The sequence below is a fragment of the Dipodomys ordii genome, unplaced genomic scaffold, assembly GCF_000151885.1.
Source record: "Dipodomys ordii isolate 6190 unplaced genomic scaffold, Dord_2.0 Scaffold41, whole genome shotgun sequence".
NCBI classification, from domain to species: domain Eukaryota; kingdom Metazoa; phylum Chordata; class Mammalia; order Rodentia; family Heteromyidae; genus Dipodomys; species Dipodomys ordii.
The window spans coordinates 4,857,895-4,877,758 of record NW_012267257.1 but is presented as its reverse complement, the minus strand read 5'-3'; the positions used below and the strand labels follow the sequence as shown (position 1 = coordinate 4,877,758).

Genomic DNA, 19,864 nt, shown 5'->3' with positions numbered 1-19,864 from the left:
AAAACAGTACGCCCTAACATGTCTGCACCGTAAAGTCCAGCTTTTGAATTTGAAAAACAATAACATTTGGATAAATGTGAACATAATTATTGAGTTAATATGCATGGTTAACAAAGGAAAAGAAATTGAGATATCATATCAGGTTTTCTGATTTATTTGATTAAAGTGAAATTTCTGAAAACAATTTTTTTCTTGTGGTCAACTCACTGTTACTTTCCAGGAAACTTTTCCCTTAGAGTTACAACATGATTTTAAAACCATATAAAGCAGCATGGATTTATTCAGCGATTGTGTCATTTTGTTATTTCCATTTGGTGCATTTGAAGATAGAACTATACAGGGAATAAGGAGAATCTTTTGGGTACCTCAATTTACCTATTTGAGACTACATTTTCTTCTTGCCAAGTGCTCATCTTTTTTGGTTATGAGCTTCATGCATGGCTAAGCCATTTCCACTGCAAAAAATACAGTAATGTTATCAATAACAAGTGCTTTCTTGTGTGATTGTGTGTTTTGATGGATTAACACACTTAATTACATACTAGCTCTGTGAGGTAGTGGTTATACTCAGTTTGCAAATGAGAAAATATTCATTTATTCAGCATTACTCTACCATGAGTATAGATCCATCTTGAAAATTCACTGCACACATTGGGAGTTTACTCAGTGGTTTAATTTTGCTGGCAATGTATTCCTCTAGTAACTTGCAGAAATATCCTATTTGCTATTAATATTCTTTGAGCCTTACTCTTAAGTTTTGTTTGATACTATTTCTATTTCAGTGGAAATCTATATTCTTTCATAGAAGATGTGCTTTTGGGGGCATGAGAAATATAGTGTAGCTAGTTGTCAGGTGGTTCACTGTTGTGTGAAGTGGATTGATAACCAGGGAAAATTAGAAAATTGCCTTTAAAAATTTTTATTTTCAGGGTGATATACAGAGGAGTTACAATTACATAAGGAAGGTAGTGGTTCCATTTATTGTCTAACTTGTTACCCCTTCCCTCATTTTTCTCCCTCTTTCCCTCCCCCAGGTTTTACAGATCATTCCAAAATATTGTCTTGTGCATATCGCTCTTGCATAGGTTTCCTCCTTTGTCCTTTGTCTCACCATTTTGTTGTGCCCTTCCCTTCCTTAGTTCAGATTAATGTATATACAATACTCAGGGTAACAAAATTGAACGCAGTGACAACAAGGGATAAACCATAGGGGGAAACACACAAAAGAAAAAAGAAATCACATAGTACATTGAGAGCAACAACAACAAAGAAAAACCTCAATGTATATATATATATATATATATATATATATATGAATTTTATATTTCCATCAGAAGGATGGAATGAAATGGAAAGACTTGGAAAAACTCTTATTAAGTGAAGTAAGCCAGACCCAAAAAATTATAGGTCCCACGGTCTTCGTTATTTGTAATAATTAGTATAAATCTAAGATAATCTTAGCAGATGAGCAGAATAGCTCAATAGCTATGTACTTATGACATAGAAGATGATAGCTTGGATTTTGAAATAGTAGGATAAATGACATGAAGTCATGTCAGAAAGTAAAAATAAGAGGAACTTCTCAAATTCAAAGGCAGGAAGGTAAACAGATTTATCCTACTAAGTAGATGTTTTACTGAAGTTGAGGTCATTCATTTTGTCTTTGCCTCTCATATACTTAATTGCAGTATATTTTGCTTTAAATTTAAGTATAACAGAAAATTTTTAGGAGATATTAACCAGTTAGCTTTTTCAATAATTCTTCAGCCTGTGACATGTTACAAAATGTGATCAACCCCAAATATAATCCAGTTGATGACAGTATAGGTTAAACTTAAGTTCCTGTGCAATTCTATGATTTTTCCCTTTCCAAGTTCAGATTCTTTACATATTTTTACCCCTTTTTCTAAAATAGCATCAGTGATTTTTTTTGTCACCTTCCCTCAAATCCTAAAATGTCAGTCCTGGTTTGTGTTAACCTCTCGCTCGGATGCTCAGGGTAGCCTGTTATACATGGTGCAACCTGGACAAGTAAAGTACATTCTGATAAGTACACAAGTATTCCTATTTTCTGTCTTGTTTGTTTACAAAGTTTGTATCTGTCAAGTGAGTCCTGATAAAATTTGAATCCTCATGAAACGTCACCATCAGAAGTGCTCAGAGACTTCTGGATTTTCAGTTTGGCACCGAAGTTGGGCTATTCACAGAAAACCTGACCAAAACCTAGTGTGTAGTTCTCTCTACTTTTGGAATCAACTCATGTGCTGATGTGGCAAACTGTTCTAGAGAACATTTTCAAATATTGACTACGTTCACCAAGTGTTTTACAGAAGCACGAAATCGGGTATAATGGTAAACCTGGGTATTCCTATTTTACTTTCTAAGAATAAAACAGGCAAGTGTTATGTTTAGGTTTAATATTTGAAGAACTTATGGAAAAGTATATCCTATTAACACTCTTCCCTTTAAGTCATGGAAGTTCAGATTACAAGTTCTGAAACACAAGCTAAACTATTAATGACCAAAAACAACTTTTCATACAAAAGTAGGGTTCATTCTTTGTAAAATATTCAACTGAGCAAAGTTGATTTTAATTCTACAGCACTTTCATAATGTAGTACAAATAGAGACCACCATGTTCAGAATTAATTAAGGCTTGTTCCAACTTACTATGGGTCTGCCTTTTTCCCTGTAGTATTTCTGCCTCTTAATGGACAATAAACCTTTCTTGCTCTGAATATGTGTCTCAACTATGAAAAGAACTCAAAACATCGCTTTAAAAACTGGAAATAGGAACTGGGTGCTGGTGGCTTGCTTCTGTAATCCCAGCTCCTCAGAAGGCTGAGATCAGAGGATCACAGTTCAAAGCCAGACTAGGTAGAAAAGTCCATCAGACTCTTGTCTCCAAATAAACACCAGAAAACCAGAAGTGGCACAAAGTAGCTCAAAATGGTAGAGTACTAGTCTTAAGCAGAATTAATCAGGGACAATGACCAGGCTCCAAATTCAAGCCCCATGACTGACTGACCAACAAAAATCTGGAAATAGAACTAAAAAGGTTTGTGGGTTTTTGTAGTTCTAGAAATAATAATTTTCATATTTTAAATCAAGACTCTTTGTGTGCTTTAATAAGGAAGGTGGTAGAAACAAAAAGTTAATAATCCAAGGATTCAGATAATATGCTACATAACATAATGCAAATGATAACATTTTATTAAATCTGTTGGTATTTTGTTAAATATTTAATCTCTGTGTATGTGTGAAGGTAAAGCTACTACAGTTAGTTGTCTAGGTTTCCTTACAGTGTTAGTATTTAAGCAGCTTCCATATCTTAAGGGGATGTTTAAAAACCTTGTTTAACTGGTCTTCGTATCAGCCTGGGTACCTAGATGCTGTTTTCATTCCTTTTCAGATTAGAAAACAGCTGCACAAGTGTTCCAATTGGAACAAGTTTCTACTTTCCTGGTTTCTGTGTTGGGCTTACATGAAATATTATATTTGAATGAAAAGATCATAGTGAAATTGTTTGAAAACCATCCCCGACACCACACTTGTCTCTCTACATAAATGTATTGCTAAATTCTCTAGAGCTGATACATTTCTATTTCCAGTTGGGGATAATTTAAATTTGATGAAAACACAAATTTTCTAAAATAAAGTTAGAGTCTAAAATAGTTTTGACGCTTAGATAAATTTTTGAGATTTTTTTCAACCTTAAGATGCTTTTAAGTTGCTTTCATTCAAGTCATCATTCATCTTAGCTGAAAGCTCCTAAGCCATGTTTTAAAGATATACACAGAGCTTCCTATGCTTTCAAAAGATGCATATGTGAATATTGTATAGTAAATAAAAGAGTATGTGTTTGTAATAGAGGGATTTGTCATGATTTTAGAATCTAAATTATAGGGATTAAGTGCCTCAAGGCAATGCAATAATATAATATTGAGTGTAACTAGTTCACAAGTTGAATCTCATATTGTAGACTCAAAAATGAGTTAATAGGTTGAAAGCTATAGCTCAGTGGTAGATGAGTTGCGTATCAGTTGCCTGTGCAAGGTCTTTGAAGGCCTCCGGTCCTATAAAAATAAATGATATCAACCTGGTTATAATTAGATGTAAATATTTTTATTATCTCGTAACATAATTGATTATTGAGATATTGAGTGAATGTATTCTTTGATAATTGATGATTATGTTCTCCATGTAAATAATGCAGTCATAACAGATTTTTATCAAGGTTGGCTGTGAGGTTGGATGGGAATCCTTTAAACTAAGAGAAGGTTATTCACACTATGACTACTTAATGTTTCACTAAAGAAAGAGTGATTCAGATTCTTTATCTTGAGTAGGATGCCTTTTGCATGAGCAGAGATCTAATCTTAATCGCCTAATATAATTTGAGAATTTTCTCCATGTACCATCTTGTATTGACATTTTGAAATCTAGACTAAAATATATAATCAAGGAGGAGAGATGATTGCTACTGTACAATAAGAATATAATTGTCTTAAAATTGCTGCCTTATAAGAATGAGCAAGACACATCAAATTTTCATTTAAATACTTCTATAGCATTTACTTAGCAGAGTGTTAATGTACTATATATGTGTATGTGTGTGTATGTATATATATTGCTATGCTAGAAACAAAGATAAAATAGCTTTATAGGAATGTAATGCATACTTTTACTTCTATTTCTTAAGGATAATTGTTAAAGGTTTTGGTTCTTATTTTCAGAAAGCAGGTTACTTGAAACAGCATGCTTGTTTATCTTTTTCCATCTATGTTGGTAGCAAGGTGTTTCTAGAAATAAACTCCATACATTGAGTATGGAAAGAAGGTTACTTTCGACCATAACATAAGAAACAGAATGTGTTCATAAAGTAATCTGTTATTATAATGATATATCACTACACAAGTTTGATTTCTAGGTTTAGAAGTCTTAGAGGGGATGTAGTCAATGCAGAAAGCCTTATAGAAAGCATTGTCCGACAGCCTGGAGAGGGGAGGACCTGGAGGGACATGCTAAACACAATGTGGAGCATACCATGAGAATAAAATGGGGACTACTGAGTGTGGGGACAAGCATTGGAAGTAAGGAGGGAGAAAGGAAAGGAGAGGGTGATGAAGATGAAGATGATCAACATACTTTACAAGTAAGCATGAATGAAAGTAGCATAATGAAATCTGTCCAAACGTATTTGAAAAGCAGATGGATAAGACAGGTTAAAGGAGTACATTTTAGCAAAGTACATTAAATGACTATATGAAAAAAATCACAGTGCCCTTTTGTTCTGTTAATATTCTTGGGATGTAGTCATTAATAAATGGTAGTATATTTTACAAAACTAAATGCCTTTACTCCCACTGTCTTACCACATCAGTGACCTTTTGGTATCTGTACATTAATAAGTTTCTACATTCCTTTCTGGTTTCCAAGGCTTTTCTCTCTTTGTGTTTTTTTTTTGTACGGCTTCATTATCTTCAGACATCAACAGAGCCATCAACTACTGACCATGCAGTAGTTATGCAGGAATGGTTGTCTGTTACCTCAGACCATTTCGATGTGACGTGCCTAAGAACTGAACAAAATAAACTACTTAATGACCACTGGGAAACTGAGGTTCTAATACATACCACCAGAATAGAAGGTTTAAGAATAAGTTAACCGTTTTAGTAAAAGATTTCTTTTTTTAACCATGTTAGTAAAAAGTGGTAGAAACTGAGCAGTCTGCTTCGTTCATTTCTAAATACATGCCGTAGTGCATATAGCCTGTGTTTGGATGTTGAACTTTCTCCAATCAGATTCCTCCCACAGTTCTGGCACTTTTGAAATATCAGACTACACTTTGAGAGCCAATGAAGAAAATGTGTCAGTTCCTTTTTTCTTCATATGTTCTCTGGAGGCAAGGGTCAGCTGGAAGGTTTTGTGATTAGTCAGGCTTTCTGTTCACAAAGCCACATATCTGGACCTGTTTTGAGCATAAAGGATGTTCAGGGAAGGCCCATTCTTCCTCTCTGTCCGAGCAGTAGACCCAGCCGTCCTCTGAGGGCAGCCAGCATGGGAGCAGTGGCACTAACAAATGCCTTTAGTCTGTGGTGCAGAAGCACTGTGGATCACATCGTGTTAGGCTTCATCAGCTACCTAACGCAATGTAACTGGAGAGATAAGATAAATCAAAGGGATGACACTATATTAGAGCTGAAAGATGAGAGCTCTTCCAAAGTAATTGCACAGTGTATATTTCAGTGCTGTTGACTCCAGGAGGTTATGGAAGTCAAAAGTCTTTGCAACAAAACCCAGTCTTTCAAAAGCTACGTAACGAGTAAGCAGAGTCATGGTTATTTCTTCCAAATGTCCTAGGAAGAAGTAGAATTGTAGAGTTCTCTATTGTCTATTTTTTTTTACATAATTTCTTTGTATATACCTCGGTTTTTATTCTATCGCCAGCTTAGATATTTACTGTAAACAGAAAATAAAATAGAATTTAAAAAAAGGAAAACCCATTTAAGGGTTGGAAATAGATAGCTTGGTGGTAGAACACTATTTTTCCTAGTGTGTGCAAAGACTTGAGTCTAGTCCCCCAGCATTGGAAGAAAAATATGTTTAGTGTGCAAATGCATGTTAAACAAGAAAGGTAGAATTTTCTATTTAATGTTATTTTTGTCTCTTGCTAGATTGTTCAGTACAAAAGTGCCTTAAGCTAATTGAAATGGGTCATTTCTGATTAAATTTGTGACTGTATTTAAGAAAATGAGTCCTTACTAAATTGTTACCTGAATTTAAGAACTTACATTTATTTTTAACATTTGAAAACTTTGCATATCCTGATTATTGTGTAGAAAGCCATCACTTTAATTTAGGAATTCAGAGATGGACACATGTTCTCATTGATTCCTACTGTTTTGTAGCCTACAGTGTGTGAACGAGAGCTGTGTGTATTTGCTTTCCAAACCCTGGGAGTAATGAATGAGGCTGCTGATGAGATAGCAACTGGAGCTCAGGTACTAGTACCAATTATTTCTGGTTTTGCTTTGAACGATTTGTTCCAGTCTACCAGCGATCTTTGCTTTGCTGTTCTTCAGGGAGAGTTTCTTTTTTGATGGCTTTTTCTTAAAGAAAAAATTGGTATTTGGAATTTTAAAAAATACTTTTCTCTCTACCTAATGTGTGTGTTCTCATTTCACAGCTGCCTAAGGGAAAAATTAAAGAGACTTTTCTATTGTATCAAAAATGATTGTAATTATTTCTTACATGGTAAAGTTGAGCTACAGAAGCCTTGTAAATGCTTTATGTGAAGTTTATTTGTAAAATTTATACTGCCAACCAATGGAAGTCAAATTATTTTTAGAACAGGTGAACGTGAAATGGGAAAAACCTACAATCAAAAGAGAGCATTTAGGTTTTACAACAGCACTGAAATAATAAAAAAAAATCAATAAGTAGCCAGGGATGTTGGCTCTGGCCCTCAGGAGGCTGAAGTAGGAAGCAGGAAGTTTGCAGGTTGGAGGCAGCCTGGGTAACATACTAAGACCTCGTCTTCAACCAAAAACAAAACAAGCCAATGAAATACATTCCATATTCTGGAAAGGAGAAAATCAATAAATGACAAAGATGCTGTAATTTACTACTTCAAACATTTCCATCAATATTTCAGTTGTCTTTCATTTTTAGTCATATAGGAAGCATGACTAAATTATTCCTTTATGAGAAAAAAATGACAGAAACTTGAAATTAGTTAAGTTTAATTAAGAGAAATGACAGGACTACATACAAAACCATGTTATACAATGCTATATTACTTTAACATGACATAGTAGTGACAAAGAATAGAATAGAATGACAAACAGTGGGTCATCCTTAAAACTTGATCACTACAAACAAGCATGTTGGATATCACAATCTCCCTTGATAAACAATTATTTAGCAAGTCTGAAAGGAACAAATGACTGATAACATGGAGGAAATGGTGTTTCAGCTTTAACCTTATACTGTGTGCAAACAATAAATCCCAAATAGTTTAAGGTATTGCTTTAAAAAACTAGGTACACACTACAAAGTTAAGCATGCCCCACCTGAGCAGTGTGCCAGGTTTCTGCAGTTAGGCAGTTTTGGAAATCACAAAGGCAAATGGCATAATTTACATGCATTCCATGTTCTCAGTTGAAAAATAAATAGTAAACATTATGAAAAAACTATAGAAAGATTATTTTTACCACAACCAAAATTATATATGAACTAAAAAAAACTAAAAACGGAGGCCTTGGGGGCCTTTTCGGTTTCCCGGGGAAAAATGAATATAAGTTCACAAAGAAAGGAAAAGAGATTGTAAAAGAACATGATAAAACATTCCGTAGCACTGAGTGTAAGAGAAATCTAAATGTGAAAGGAATTACCAGTGTGTCATTTATAAAACTTCACAAAGACAAAGAAGGAAATACTTTATTTTTATTTCCATAAGCACAGATGTCTACTATCAAGCCAGGGTCAGGGTGATGGCACAGTCACTAATTAATGTAGACAGCTTCCTGAAGTATGTCCTTAACTTAGTCGTTTCTCTGATCTACTATGTACTCACTTGATGGAAAACTATGGATGACCTTTTTGATATTATGAATTATGAATGAAGACATACTGTCATCAATAGAACAGTGGCCTTAAGGGGCATGAAAGAAATAGTCTCAAAATTAAAATAAATTTTAATGACAGTAAAAACTAACTTAATAATTTAAATAGGTTGAATTGAGACCCCTTTTGTGCAAATACTTAAAATAATAAAATGAATCTTAAAAGTACAATTTTGTATTGCCCCTACATATAACATTCACAAATTTACATATGAAGTCCTCTGAGACTCCAGAAAACTAATAACTAGTGTGTATTTAGAAGGTTCTGAAATGTATGTACCCATGAAGAACATTTTTACTTTTATTTTTATATGAAAGCTTTTATTATTGCGTTGAGGTAATTTTGATAAAAAAGTAAAGGACATTTGTAATTATTCTGATATTTATAGCTATGTAAAAATAATTAAAGCTTAAAGCCTTTCTTCTAGGTATGGGTGTATATGTATGTGCACCTATATTAGAAATTCCTCAGATAGTACACTTAAAATTTGTGACTTCTGCTGGGCATACATTTTCCCTCAAATATAGCAACTAAAGCCTAGAAATCGCAAATTAATAATGAGAGGGAAAAATTAACCACCCTAATATTAGGATAGTTAAATAGAATAGCAAGTGCTTTATCTCTTGACAGATAGTTAAATTTCTGAAAATGATTTTTAAATAGAAATGTGTTTTAATTATGTAATGGTTATAGAGTTCAAGGGCTTCATCAGACCCATTTAGTGATTTAACTCTAAATATCAATATTTCAAGATCAGAAAATGCAGTTTATTCTCTCAGCTTGTTCTTTTCAGCTTCAATTTGAGAAATTAAAACCCAAACACAGGTAGTATTTCATAAGGGGACCGTTTCTTTCTCTTAAACAGAAAGAAACTGGCTCTATAGTCTCAGTGCGTCAGTAGAGCACAGCAACTGCTAGTGCTCAGAAGAGCGCTGGGATTCAAGAACAAGTTAAGAGACTGGGCCGAGATAGCCATGTCTTGAGATCTAAGCAGATACCATTCCAGATCCCTAAATACTAATTCAACCGAAACACCATCTTTCTCCCTATGTATTAGGCTTTTATAGACAACGATAATAATCAGTATTGCAGTGTTTGACCACCATTGCTTTGAAGTTATAAACCCACTTTTTCATTCAGGTAACAATGCATATCTATAAACTGTTCTTACAGTTAGTTGCCTTTGTTACATACCTGCACTATTAATCAGCTGAATACTTAGTGACTGTTATCTTTTTTTCTCATTTGCAAGAGCTCTGAGGTCTTCCATATCTGAAGGATGGAGGATGTTTCACTATCCATGCTACCTGAACACAGACCTGTCTAATTCCTTGTGTCAATATACTGGCCCAGAGAAACTTAGTTCAGAAGAGTGCTCATGACTAAGATAGAATAAATCATATGGTTGGAGGCAGCACATATTTATTAAATAAGAGTTAATGTTGGCCAAGTTTGGTGTAAAGGCATGATCTACAAATCCTAGACATTGCTGGCATTTGGTAAATGTAGGTTAGCATGAGAGGGAGAGTCAGTGGGGAAACGACTTGTTTATAACTTTCTTCTTTGTGTTTTTCAAGGTGGTAGATCTCCTAGTATCTATGTGTAGATCTGCATTGGAATCTCCTAGAAAAGTTGTCATTTTTGAGCCATATCCTTCTGTGGTAGACCCCAATGATCCTCAGATGTTGGCCTTCAACCCCAGGGTGAGTAGTAATGCTGGCATACCCCACATACAATATTACAATATTTCTGATTTTCATCCACCTGGATGTCTAGCTCACCAAAGTACATCCATTATTATTTTATGTTTATTCGATAGTTTTTGAGATTCTGACTCTTACAGTCCCATTTGGATTGTAACAGCCACAAGGAGAGAAAGAGAGATAGAGATGCTTTTTCCTTTGTTATTTTCACTTCAACTTCCCTCCACCTCCTCCTTCCACAACCACCTGAAAGTTAGTGAAAGCTGAATTTGTGCTCTTAATGGACTGGCATTTCTTATATAACCGTTTTATTTCTACAACCATTTTATAAATACTTGTGAGAATTAGTTATAATCCTTCTGAAATGACAATAATTTCAAATTGCATGTGAGCTAAAATTGCCTTAGCCTGTATTATATCATTTGTCTTGAATCGTTTTATAGAAATGTCTCTATACTGTCTCCTTGGAAGACCTTCCCTTTCATTTGTTCATGGTGATGGCAGAGTCTGCTTGCATCATGTAAGAAATAAAATGTGTATGCTCATATACACTATTATACTCATTTGATAGCAACATCCTAATCAAAAATAAATAAAAGTAGTAAAAATACTTGAATGGACTTTTGTCCAGAAGGATGTCCTATTGACTTTATTGCTTATTGTTTAAGTGGTGAATGCCTGAAACAAAAGCCCCAAATCTTATTTGTATTTCTAGACTTGATCCCTTACCCAGCTGAGCATGATTTTGTATCCTTAGATAGGGAATAGCACTGTTTGTTTTGTCCTCTCCTGACTGGTTATAAATCCTATGTCCTTGAGCCATCTTATTGCAGTCTTTTATGTACATAAAGAAGTTATTGCATTCACTCTGACTCTGATGAGAAATTCATATGCAGAGATAATGTATTTCTTGAGTGCTAGGTAACTTGTGAATACTGTTATTTTTCTCATTATGCAGAAAAAGAACTACGATCGAGTAATGAAAGCACTAGATAGCATAACTTCCATCAGAGAAATGACACAAGTAAGTATGCTGCACAAGTCAGTTTGCTTGACTAAAATCGTATTTTAAAAATGAGAGTGGCCATGTACTAAAATGTAGATTTTTTTTATTACTCTAGGGGGGTTAATTAAAATCATAAAAAAATTGTGCTGTACTAAGATATTTTAATTAAATTGTGCCAGTGTATTAACATGGAATCATCATGATTTTTGGAGTTCAAGTGCATAATTATTGCCTTGCCATTCTACTCTGTAACTTCAGCAAGAGCTTTCAGTACATGAAGGTATGTTAGGATATTTTAAAGCAAGGTTTTTAATCTAGTACCATTTTATGTGAATTTTATTGGATGGTAGCAATTTCAAACATCATTTTAAGGTTAAAATAAACAAATATTGTAATTGTAACCCCTCTGTACAGTATTTTCACAATTAAAAAAATAAAAATAAAAACAGAGCAAAAGGCATTAAAAACTTAAATAAAAAAATAAACAAATATTCTTTTAGGTACAGGTTTTGCAAAAGTAATTTGGATATAACACAGAATTTCAAGTCACTTTGGAAGAAGTACGACTTTATACTTTCAGTCATTCAGGAGGCTCTGGTGGAAAAGTTTGATGAGCGAGAATCAGGGCTGCTTTTGAAGATCAAACACATCCTTGGGCTAAAACCCCATACTTGAAAGGCACATAGTATTGAATTACTTTCCACTAGGAAATAGTTGAAGAGAGTTTAAAAAACATTATTATAAAATGAAACTAATCATCTAAAGTTGCCGATGTGGATTGTGACTACAGATTGCCTGGGCTATTTCAAGGCTTGCATTGCACTGAGGGCTTGTGTGCTTAGGACAGACAGTACCTAGCTTATTACATTCTCTGGGAAAGGAATAGGAGAATTTTCCCATCAACACACTCACTTACTTAAAGACACTCTCTCTCCAATATCATCTATATCTCTACTTGAAGACAGGGTTCAAAGTACATGTTTACATTTTTTACTTTATTTCTTTTATTCATTATTCATATACTAAGATCATCATTTAACAGACAGCATATGTTAGACAATGAAATATAAGAAGTCTTATATTTCATGATCCTTTCCAGTTATTTTTGTATGTTCACATTTCTGTGTATTCAGAATTCTTTTTCAAACTAGCATTTATTATTTGCATGAGAAAACTATACAATAAAGGCAGTTTTCAATGGGAAAAAATATTGCAGTGTCTTTTTTCACGAAGTTAGACAGTTTTGGTCATGCCAAAGACTTTAGTATAGGGTGTTTCTGTTATACCCTACACCCAGATCATTCTTGGATTTAAAAATAGCTACCAACTCTGACTCTAGAATCAGCTCTCTGCCAAAAATTGCTTGCTTCCTTTATTCTGGGTCATGTGTAAGCTATTTTAATAGGAGGCAATGCAGATGAAGGAGCATCATCCTAGGAAGTTAAGAGGCCAAAGTTGTCTAACTGACTCAACAGTGATGTGTCCTGTGACCTTGGAAAGCTGCTTGGTTGTTTGGTTTCTGAGTAGCTTCACTGTCAAGGTAGAAAAGAAATGCTGCAGCTTCTTTCAGAGTGTGCTTCAGGTTTTATTGCATCACATCCTCTCTAGTGTATAAACATAACATCTTACTCATCTGTTTTCTAGAATATTCTATAGATAACTTTAAGTTGTCATAGAGAAATTGCCTTGTATTCTGTAAAATGGCTAGTGATTTGGGTAAATTGCATTGTTTGTCATTTTAAAGAAGGGTTCTTAGGTAAATTTGCATCCTGTTTTCTATTGAGAAGGTCTTCAGTGTTCCCCAGATATGAGCATGGGTAGTAGCTATCCCAACTTTCACTGTCAAAGAGAGCATTATAGGAACCTTTTCAAAGGTGACAAGATGGATTCTTTTCAGAGCACTGCAGTGCTGAAAGAGAGGCTGCAGTGGAGATGAGGGTGCTGAGGTATGAAAGGGAGATGACAGAGGCAAAGGGGATTATAGGGAGTAAAAAAATGGGACAGGAAGAAGGACCTGGGGAGAAGGAAATTTACCTAAGATACTAGGTGCAGCATTTTTGAGAATAGTTTAGTAGAATGAGTAAAGTGTAGGCCATGTGGTTTGACAACATTACATTTTTTTGAGAAGCAATAACAAGGAGGCCGTGTATGGGGGGAAGGGAGGGAGGTGAGAGAAAGAGAAAGAAAAGAAAGAAAGTAGGATAGCAAGAAAGAGAGAGAAAGAAAGAAGGAAAGGAAGGAAGGAAAGAAAGAAAGAAGAAAAAAGAAAGAAGGAAAGAAAAAGAAAGGAAGGAAAACAAAAAAGGAAAGAAGGAAGAGAAAGAAAAAGACAAGAAAAGAAAGGCAGGCTTTTAGGGAAATAGCCTAGCACAGGTAGAAGCCAAGTTAAAATTTGGTCAGGTCTCTTAACACAACAACAGGCAAGTTCTTTGTGTCAAGTGGAAGTTCAGAGTTACCATATTCTTGGGGGATATGACTCGGGGTAATTGCTTTTATTCCCATGTCAAGACCACAGATTTTCAATGTTAACTAGATAAACAGTATTATCCAGTCTGATTTTCCTTTTGTAAAAAAGGGGGAAACCATTTGAAAGAAGAATCAAGGACTGTAATTTCTTTTTATTTGCAGGCGCCGTATCTGGAAATCAAGAAGCAGATGGATAAACAGGACCCCCTTGCTCATCCCTTACTGCAATGGTATACAGTTTTTAGTTTTTCTCTTAATGCAAACAGCATCGGTTTCTACTGTTTCCTCTGGGGGTAGACAAATCTTTTTTTAAAAAATAAACCCTGCAATGCTACTGTTGTACAAGTCCATAAGACTTAGGGATTGTACAATTCAAGAGTCCATAATGACTCTCACTTTAATTAAAACTTATACATCACAAGGGGGGAGAAAACACCATCACTCACAATACCAAGGGTATATCCAGTGCTATCCACAGCAGTTTTCTTGCAGTCTTAAAAGATAGGATAAACCAGATTGCTTGTGGAAGGCATTTCGGTTCATTTAATTTTCTAGTTCAGTGAGGACTAAGTGATAAAACTCTTGGAATCCTTCGTGAAAATCTTCTGGAAATACGTTTTGTACATTTTGCTTCCTTAACAAGGACACTATAAATTTGGTTAACCCTGCTTAAGCATTGCAGACGATGGGCAGACTGGATTCTAGTGAGCTGGACTGCCACCAGGACTGGTGTCTAGAGAACTCACCTTGCTAAGCAGCCAGATTCAGATCCTTTGTCCTCCCTCCTTCAGCAAGGCTGCTTTGTGTTTCTCCCTTGTGAAATGAAATCACTTTGAAAACTCAAAGAACTGGAATTGATCACTAATGATTGTGAAGTTTTAAAAGAAAATGTAAGGATTGTGCGAGTTTGGCCTAGACAAATATTTCTTCCTCGTGACATCCATGAAGTGTTTAAGAAACACATGCAGACCAAGGGAAAAAGAGTCCAGTCTTTTCAAGATTCTTCTCACTGCTCAGTTAGTTGAAACTCTGTACTGCACTTTTAGTTTAGTCTTGACACCAAAATTTAGATTTAGAATCCTGCTCTCTTTTATCTGTAGTTATAATCTGTTATCAAACTTCCGACAAATTAAGAAATACAACACTACTGGTTTCATAACTTTTGAGATTTTCTCATCCTATTCGAAATTAAAACCAAAATTTAAGTATCTAATCGATTCTTTTGCCTCTGATGTTGGCTTGTTGTTCATTTTCACTTTCTTGTGATCATTTCCTCCAGCTTACTAGTCAGCTTCTTTTCTTTCAGAGAGAAAACATTTGGCTGCAGTGCTCTGAAATGTCCCTTACGTACTCTGGTTTACATACTAGAAAACATAAAAAAAGAGATAGTTTCAGATTCCTGATTTTATTTTTTAAAAAACTCAGTGATTTAAGTTTGTTGGCTTTTAAATATAAACCATTGTTACACATCTGCTCATAGAGATCTTCAATATTTATATTTAAATGATATGCATGAGAATTCATTCTCAACATAAGCAGTAGAGACAAAAGCAGAACAAACAGATACATGAGTCAATTTGTTATGCATATGTAGATTTATCATTATCTTAAAGTACCAAGTATCTAGACATGTATGTGCATTAAATATGTCTTAAGGAATCACATCCCTGTGTGATTTCTTAGCATCTTTCTTGTTCCATAAGATCTTTAAAATTATTTGAGGAAGCAAACCTTTAGGCCTTTTGGCGAACTACTACCAAATTTTATTCAGTCCTTGTTCACTAAGAAGAAAAATAATTTTATTATTTATTTAATACATAAAATCTTATTTTTGTGACTGATTGATCATTTCAATTCTAGGGTTATTTCAAGTAATAGGTCACATATTGTGAAACTGCCAGTTAACAGGGTAAGTTGTTTTCTCATATCTCATGTGGAGTGGGGAGGCTGGGGATGAGGTGGGAAAACTGACCCTGGAGATTCAGGCCGGCTCTTCAGGATGAAGCCGACCTAGATGAAGGCTAATTCTTCAGCTGGAATTTGCCCTTTGTGCACTAGCTCCGAATCTTTCTAAGGTAGCAAATTCAAACCCAGGCTGCAACCTTGAGCTTTTAAATAAATAAAAAATATATAAATGTGAGGTAATTCAGTTATTCCACAACTGATAGCCAAATATTATTTCGGGGTGTATCAGAATTTTGTCACATATTCACCTTTCCATCTCAGAAAATATTGTTTCCAAATTCTTTTGTTGGCCTAATACGTTTAAAAATAATGATTATGAAAAAATAACAGGCCATCATTTCAGTTATCTTCTGCTCCTCTAAGTAGTATTTAAAACTCTGTTTTAGCTACTACAAATCTCCAGTGTGAGATTTCTAGTATTATATTTCTATGTTAGGTATTCTTAAGTATAAAAGAAACAATTAGGAAAATTTGTCAAGCAATTAATTTGAAAGGTTCTTTGTTAATTTCTTTCTATGACCAAAGGGGAAAATTTTGTTCCAATGTAGATAATTCCTAATTTTATGAATACTTGCAAATAAAGCATAATTAAAATTTCTTCCTCTGGCAATAATATTTCTGTGAGCAAATATCAGAATATTTCCTTAGTTGAACAATTCGTGTATACTGAGGAAATGATAGGATAAATGTCTTAAAAATATATAACCGAGAAAACAGACCTGCCTGAATGTGATTGCATTGTCTTTCTGCTGTCTCTTTCTTTTGAGCCTGCAGAATTATCCTTCATCTCAGAAACTCATGAAATAATGTATCATTTATGCAAGGCTTTAAAAATAGAGCTTATAAATAAGCCTTTACACGTAATTAGTATAAACTACTCTAAGTTAACCTTATACAATTCTTAAATTAGTGAAATTCAAGGTTGACACCCTCCTGCTTATGTTAAAAGTGACATTGTCATATGTCATTGTCTTAAACGACAGCAATTGAAATTTATGCATACTCCGCATCAGTTCCTCCTCCTCAGCAGTCCACCAGCCAAAGAATCGAACTTCAGAGCCGCTAAAAAACTCTTTGGAAGCACCTTTGCGTTTCAGTGAGTATGACTTAATGTTGACATGGTGGGTTTCTCCAGATCTTCCAGAAATGTATAGAGAATGAAACTTTTTCCAGTAATTGGAGCATTCACTTAGAATAATCAGCTGCAGAGTGCTTGAATTGGAAACTCAGAACTTTCACCAGCATCATGACTTACTATACTATGATCAGTTTGAACGATGACTGACTTTTCAATGCTGCCTCTTCCTTTCTCTCTCTCTCTTTTTTTTTTAATTAAAGCGGCTCACACATTGAAAACTGGCACTCCATCTTGAGGAATGGTTTGGTTGTTGCCTCTAATACACGTCTTCAGGTAAAGTTCATTAGTTTTTGGTATTGAGCTTCAGTAACCAATCTTGCTAACATGGTTTTACTTGCATCAGGAGAAATGAATGAGCTTTAAATCATTTGGCGGTATTTCTAATAAGAACTGTACATTTTCACAAAAATACTCAAAGAAACCTTAATCTGTACACAGTAAAAGAAAAAGGAAGGCAAGTTCCCTGTGAGAAAACAAAGTCTGACTTTGAACACAAAACACGGACATTGTATCCTCGATTCCAGAATTCAGCCCTTGAGTACTGTGCCTCTGTGTGAGTCCTTTTAGAGGAGAAATTGCATTAAGAAGCAAAGTGGAGATGGGATACCAAAGAGCCACCTGATACCAGCTCCTCAGCCTTCTGGATAGTACTGGGCATTAGATGCTATTTCGGCTGTAGCCTTCATCTTTATTCATGCTCTACCTCTCACACATCCCATTTTGCTCTCATACCGCTGACAATATAAGGACGTCTGGAAATGAGAAGCTTAACACATTCACCTGAGCTAGATGTCACAGCACAAGGAAAAGATGCAATTAAATGTAAATGCCCAGAAACACACGTTTAATGACTTGATATTCAAAAGGACACAGAGATGATAAGAATTGTTATTGTTGTAAAGTAGTTGGCTTCCTCCTGCTGAAGATTTTTCAAAAACAAAAGTTTTAGAAAAAAAGAAAGTCTTAGAAGAGTGAGACAGAAGACAGGGTTATATAACAAAAATCTGATGAAATGTGAGTCTTAATCAAAATGTATCTCCCATGTATTTTAACCATTTCTTAGTTTTTCTTTTTTATTGTTTTTTAAATATTTAATTATCTTTAAAGAGTTGTACAAATTGCCATCCAGTGAAAGTTTATGGATGCAGTGCATTGATCTTTGTCACCGCTGTCAACATTCTCACTCACCACTCCCAGCCCCACCCCGTCCTTCACTTTCCTTAATTTTTAGGATGTATATTGAATTATTTTGCCACTTAACAAAGCAGTTTATGTAGATAATGCATCTTTCTCTGCGTCATCCCTTCAACATTTCACCCTCCTTGAATCCACCTTTTCCCTTAGTTTTCTCAATTCTGTGGCATATACAATGAATTCTTGACTGCACTCTTCCCTCTCCCGCCTTCATGTATCTGTCCCTCTCTCAGGGGCCCCACCTTTCCTCTCGCACGTACTCATTTCCTGGGTTCTTATTTCGTTGGGTTTGAAATAGTCTTTCTAAAGAATTATACTATTGAAGCCCTCCATAGAGTCTATTATATTTCAGTTAATTCATTTGTGACTGCTTGCTTACCACCCAGTGTGTTTAACCAGTTTTGTTTTTAGAACTTTTAAAGGGATTCAAATAAAAACAGGTTAGAGTACTTTAGGGTATGATTCTTTGTCACTGATAGGGGGATAGGGTTGAAAACAGTCATCAAGATTCTTTTCCCTCTGGCTGTCATTGTCCATGTAACTTTCTCTCCATTTTAACCACAAGGCTATTAGTAGTATTCTCAAATTAGATGTTGACATAAATGAGCTATCGTTTGTTTTTTTTTTAAACTTTGTGTTTCAAGATGAAACTTACCTACTTACTGTAAAATACTGACAGTTACACAATTGACTGACTTCTTTCTCACATCTTCCTGTTTAGCTCCATGGTGCAATGTACGGAAGTGGGATCTATCTTAGTCCAATGTCAAGCATATCATTTGGTTACTCAGGTAATCTTGTAATTTCATTTCTAATTTCAGTTTTATCAGGTTCTTATTCTCTTATTGTTATATACTCTGGACAAAGTTTTCTATTCATAATTAGTAGTTAATATCAATAATGTTAATAATAAGACTGAAGCCTTATTAGGTATATTCGTATCAAATTTATTTGTTCAATGTCAGAAGTATAAACAAAACTCAATTGAAAACATCTTGCTAATACATTGATCCGATTGTGGGGAAAATACCTTGGAATAAATTGAAAGCATGTATTGTGAATAGTAAGATGAACCTGTTAAGTTCAAGCTATAGGAAGAATGATTACCTAATTATTAGCATTGGTGATCCTTAGGTAGTACCAGAGAAAGAGAACACAAATTACACAGAATTATAAACATAGCAAATGAACAATTCCTTCCTTTCTTACAACCATAATGTTTAGTATGTTTTTTCTTCACACTTTCGAATTTTTTCACATTCCTGTATCAGAACATGCAGTTGGTATTGCTTGTGTATGTGTGTATATATGTGCACATGTGTGTGAGCATATATAAAGCAATCACATTACATTATCCCAGGCAACATTCACATCTCTTAATAAAAGAGTTGGCAAGTCACATTGGAGCAAAAATTTAGACAATAGAATAACACTTTTTAAAGGAGAGTAGTTCAAATTCAGCCCATAAAACAGTATACATAAAAAATCTAAAAAGTAATCAATGAGTATATCCTCAACACCTCAACACAGGTAGTAAAGAATCAACACATCATCAAATTCTGTAATTTTTCTGTTTCTTAGACTCTTCTACAAACACCTTAGGTAGACTCACCAAAAGGATAGAGATTGTGTAAATGGATATAAAACTTTTGTCTCTGTGTGTACATTTGTCTAAGGATAATCCATGGCTTTTGTCAAAATCTTTAAGGTCTCTTGATTTGGAAAATTATGAGACTCGGGGAAGGGGTGGAGTATGGCCACAAA

The 19,864-nt window shown here is 34.7% G+C and overlaps 1 protein-coding gene across 3 annotated transcripts in view; it reads left to right on the top strand.

The window, feature by feature from the left end:
• Parp8 (poly (ADP-ribose) polymerase family, member 8) overlaps positions 1-19,864 on the top strand; it is a 168,743-nt gene that overhangs the window by 135,313 nt on the left and 13,566 nt on the right. For all 3 annotated transcript variants that reach the window (XM_013018605.1, XM_013018604.1, XM_013018603.1), the window contains exons 16-23: positions 6,912-7,004; positions 10,206-10,331; positions 11,290-11,355; positions 13,966-14,033; positions 15,664-15,712; positions 16,752-16,864; positions 17,107-17,179; positions 18,822-18,891. In XM_013018605.1, the coding sequence (XP_012874059.1) occupies positions 6,912-7,004; positions 10,206-10,331; positions 11,290-11,355; positions 13,966-14,033; positions 15,664-15,712; positions 16,752-16,864; positions 17,107-17,179; positions 18,822-18,891 (658 nt within the window). The remainder of the gene's footprint in view (positions 1-6,911; positions 7,005-10,205; positions 10,332-11,289; positions 11,356-13,965; positions 14,034-15,663; positions 15,713-16,751; positions 16,865-17,106; positions 17,180-18,821; positions 18,892-19,864) is intronic.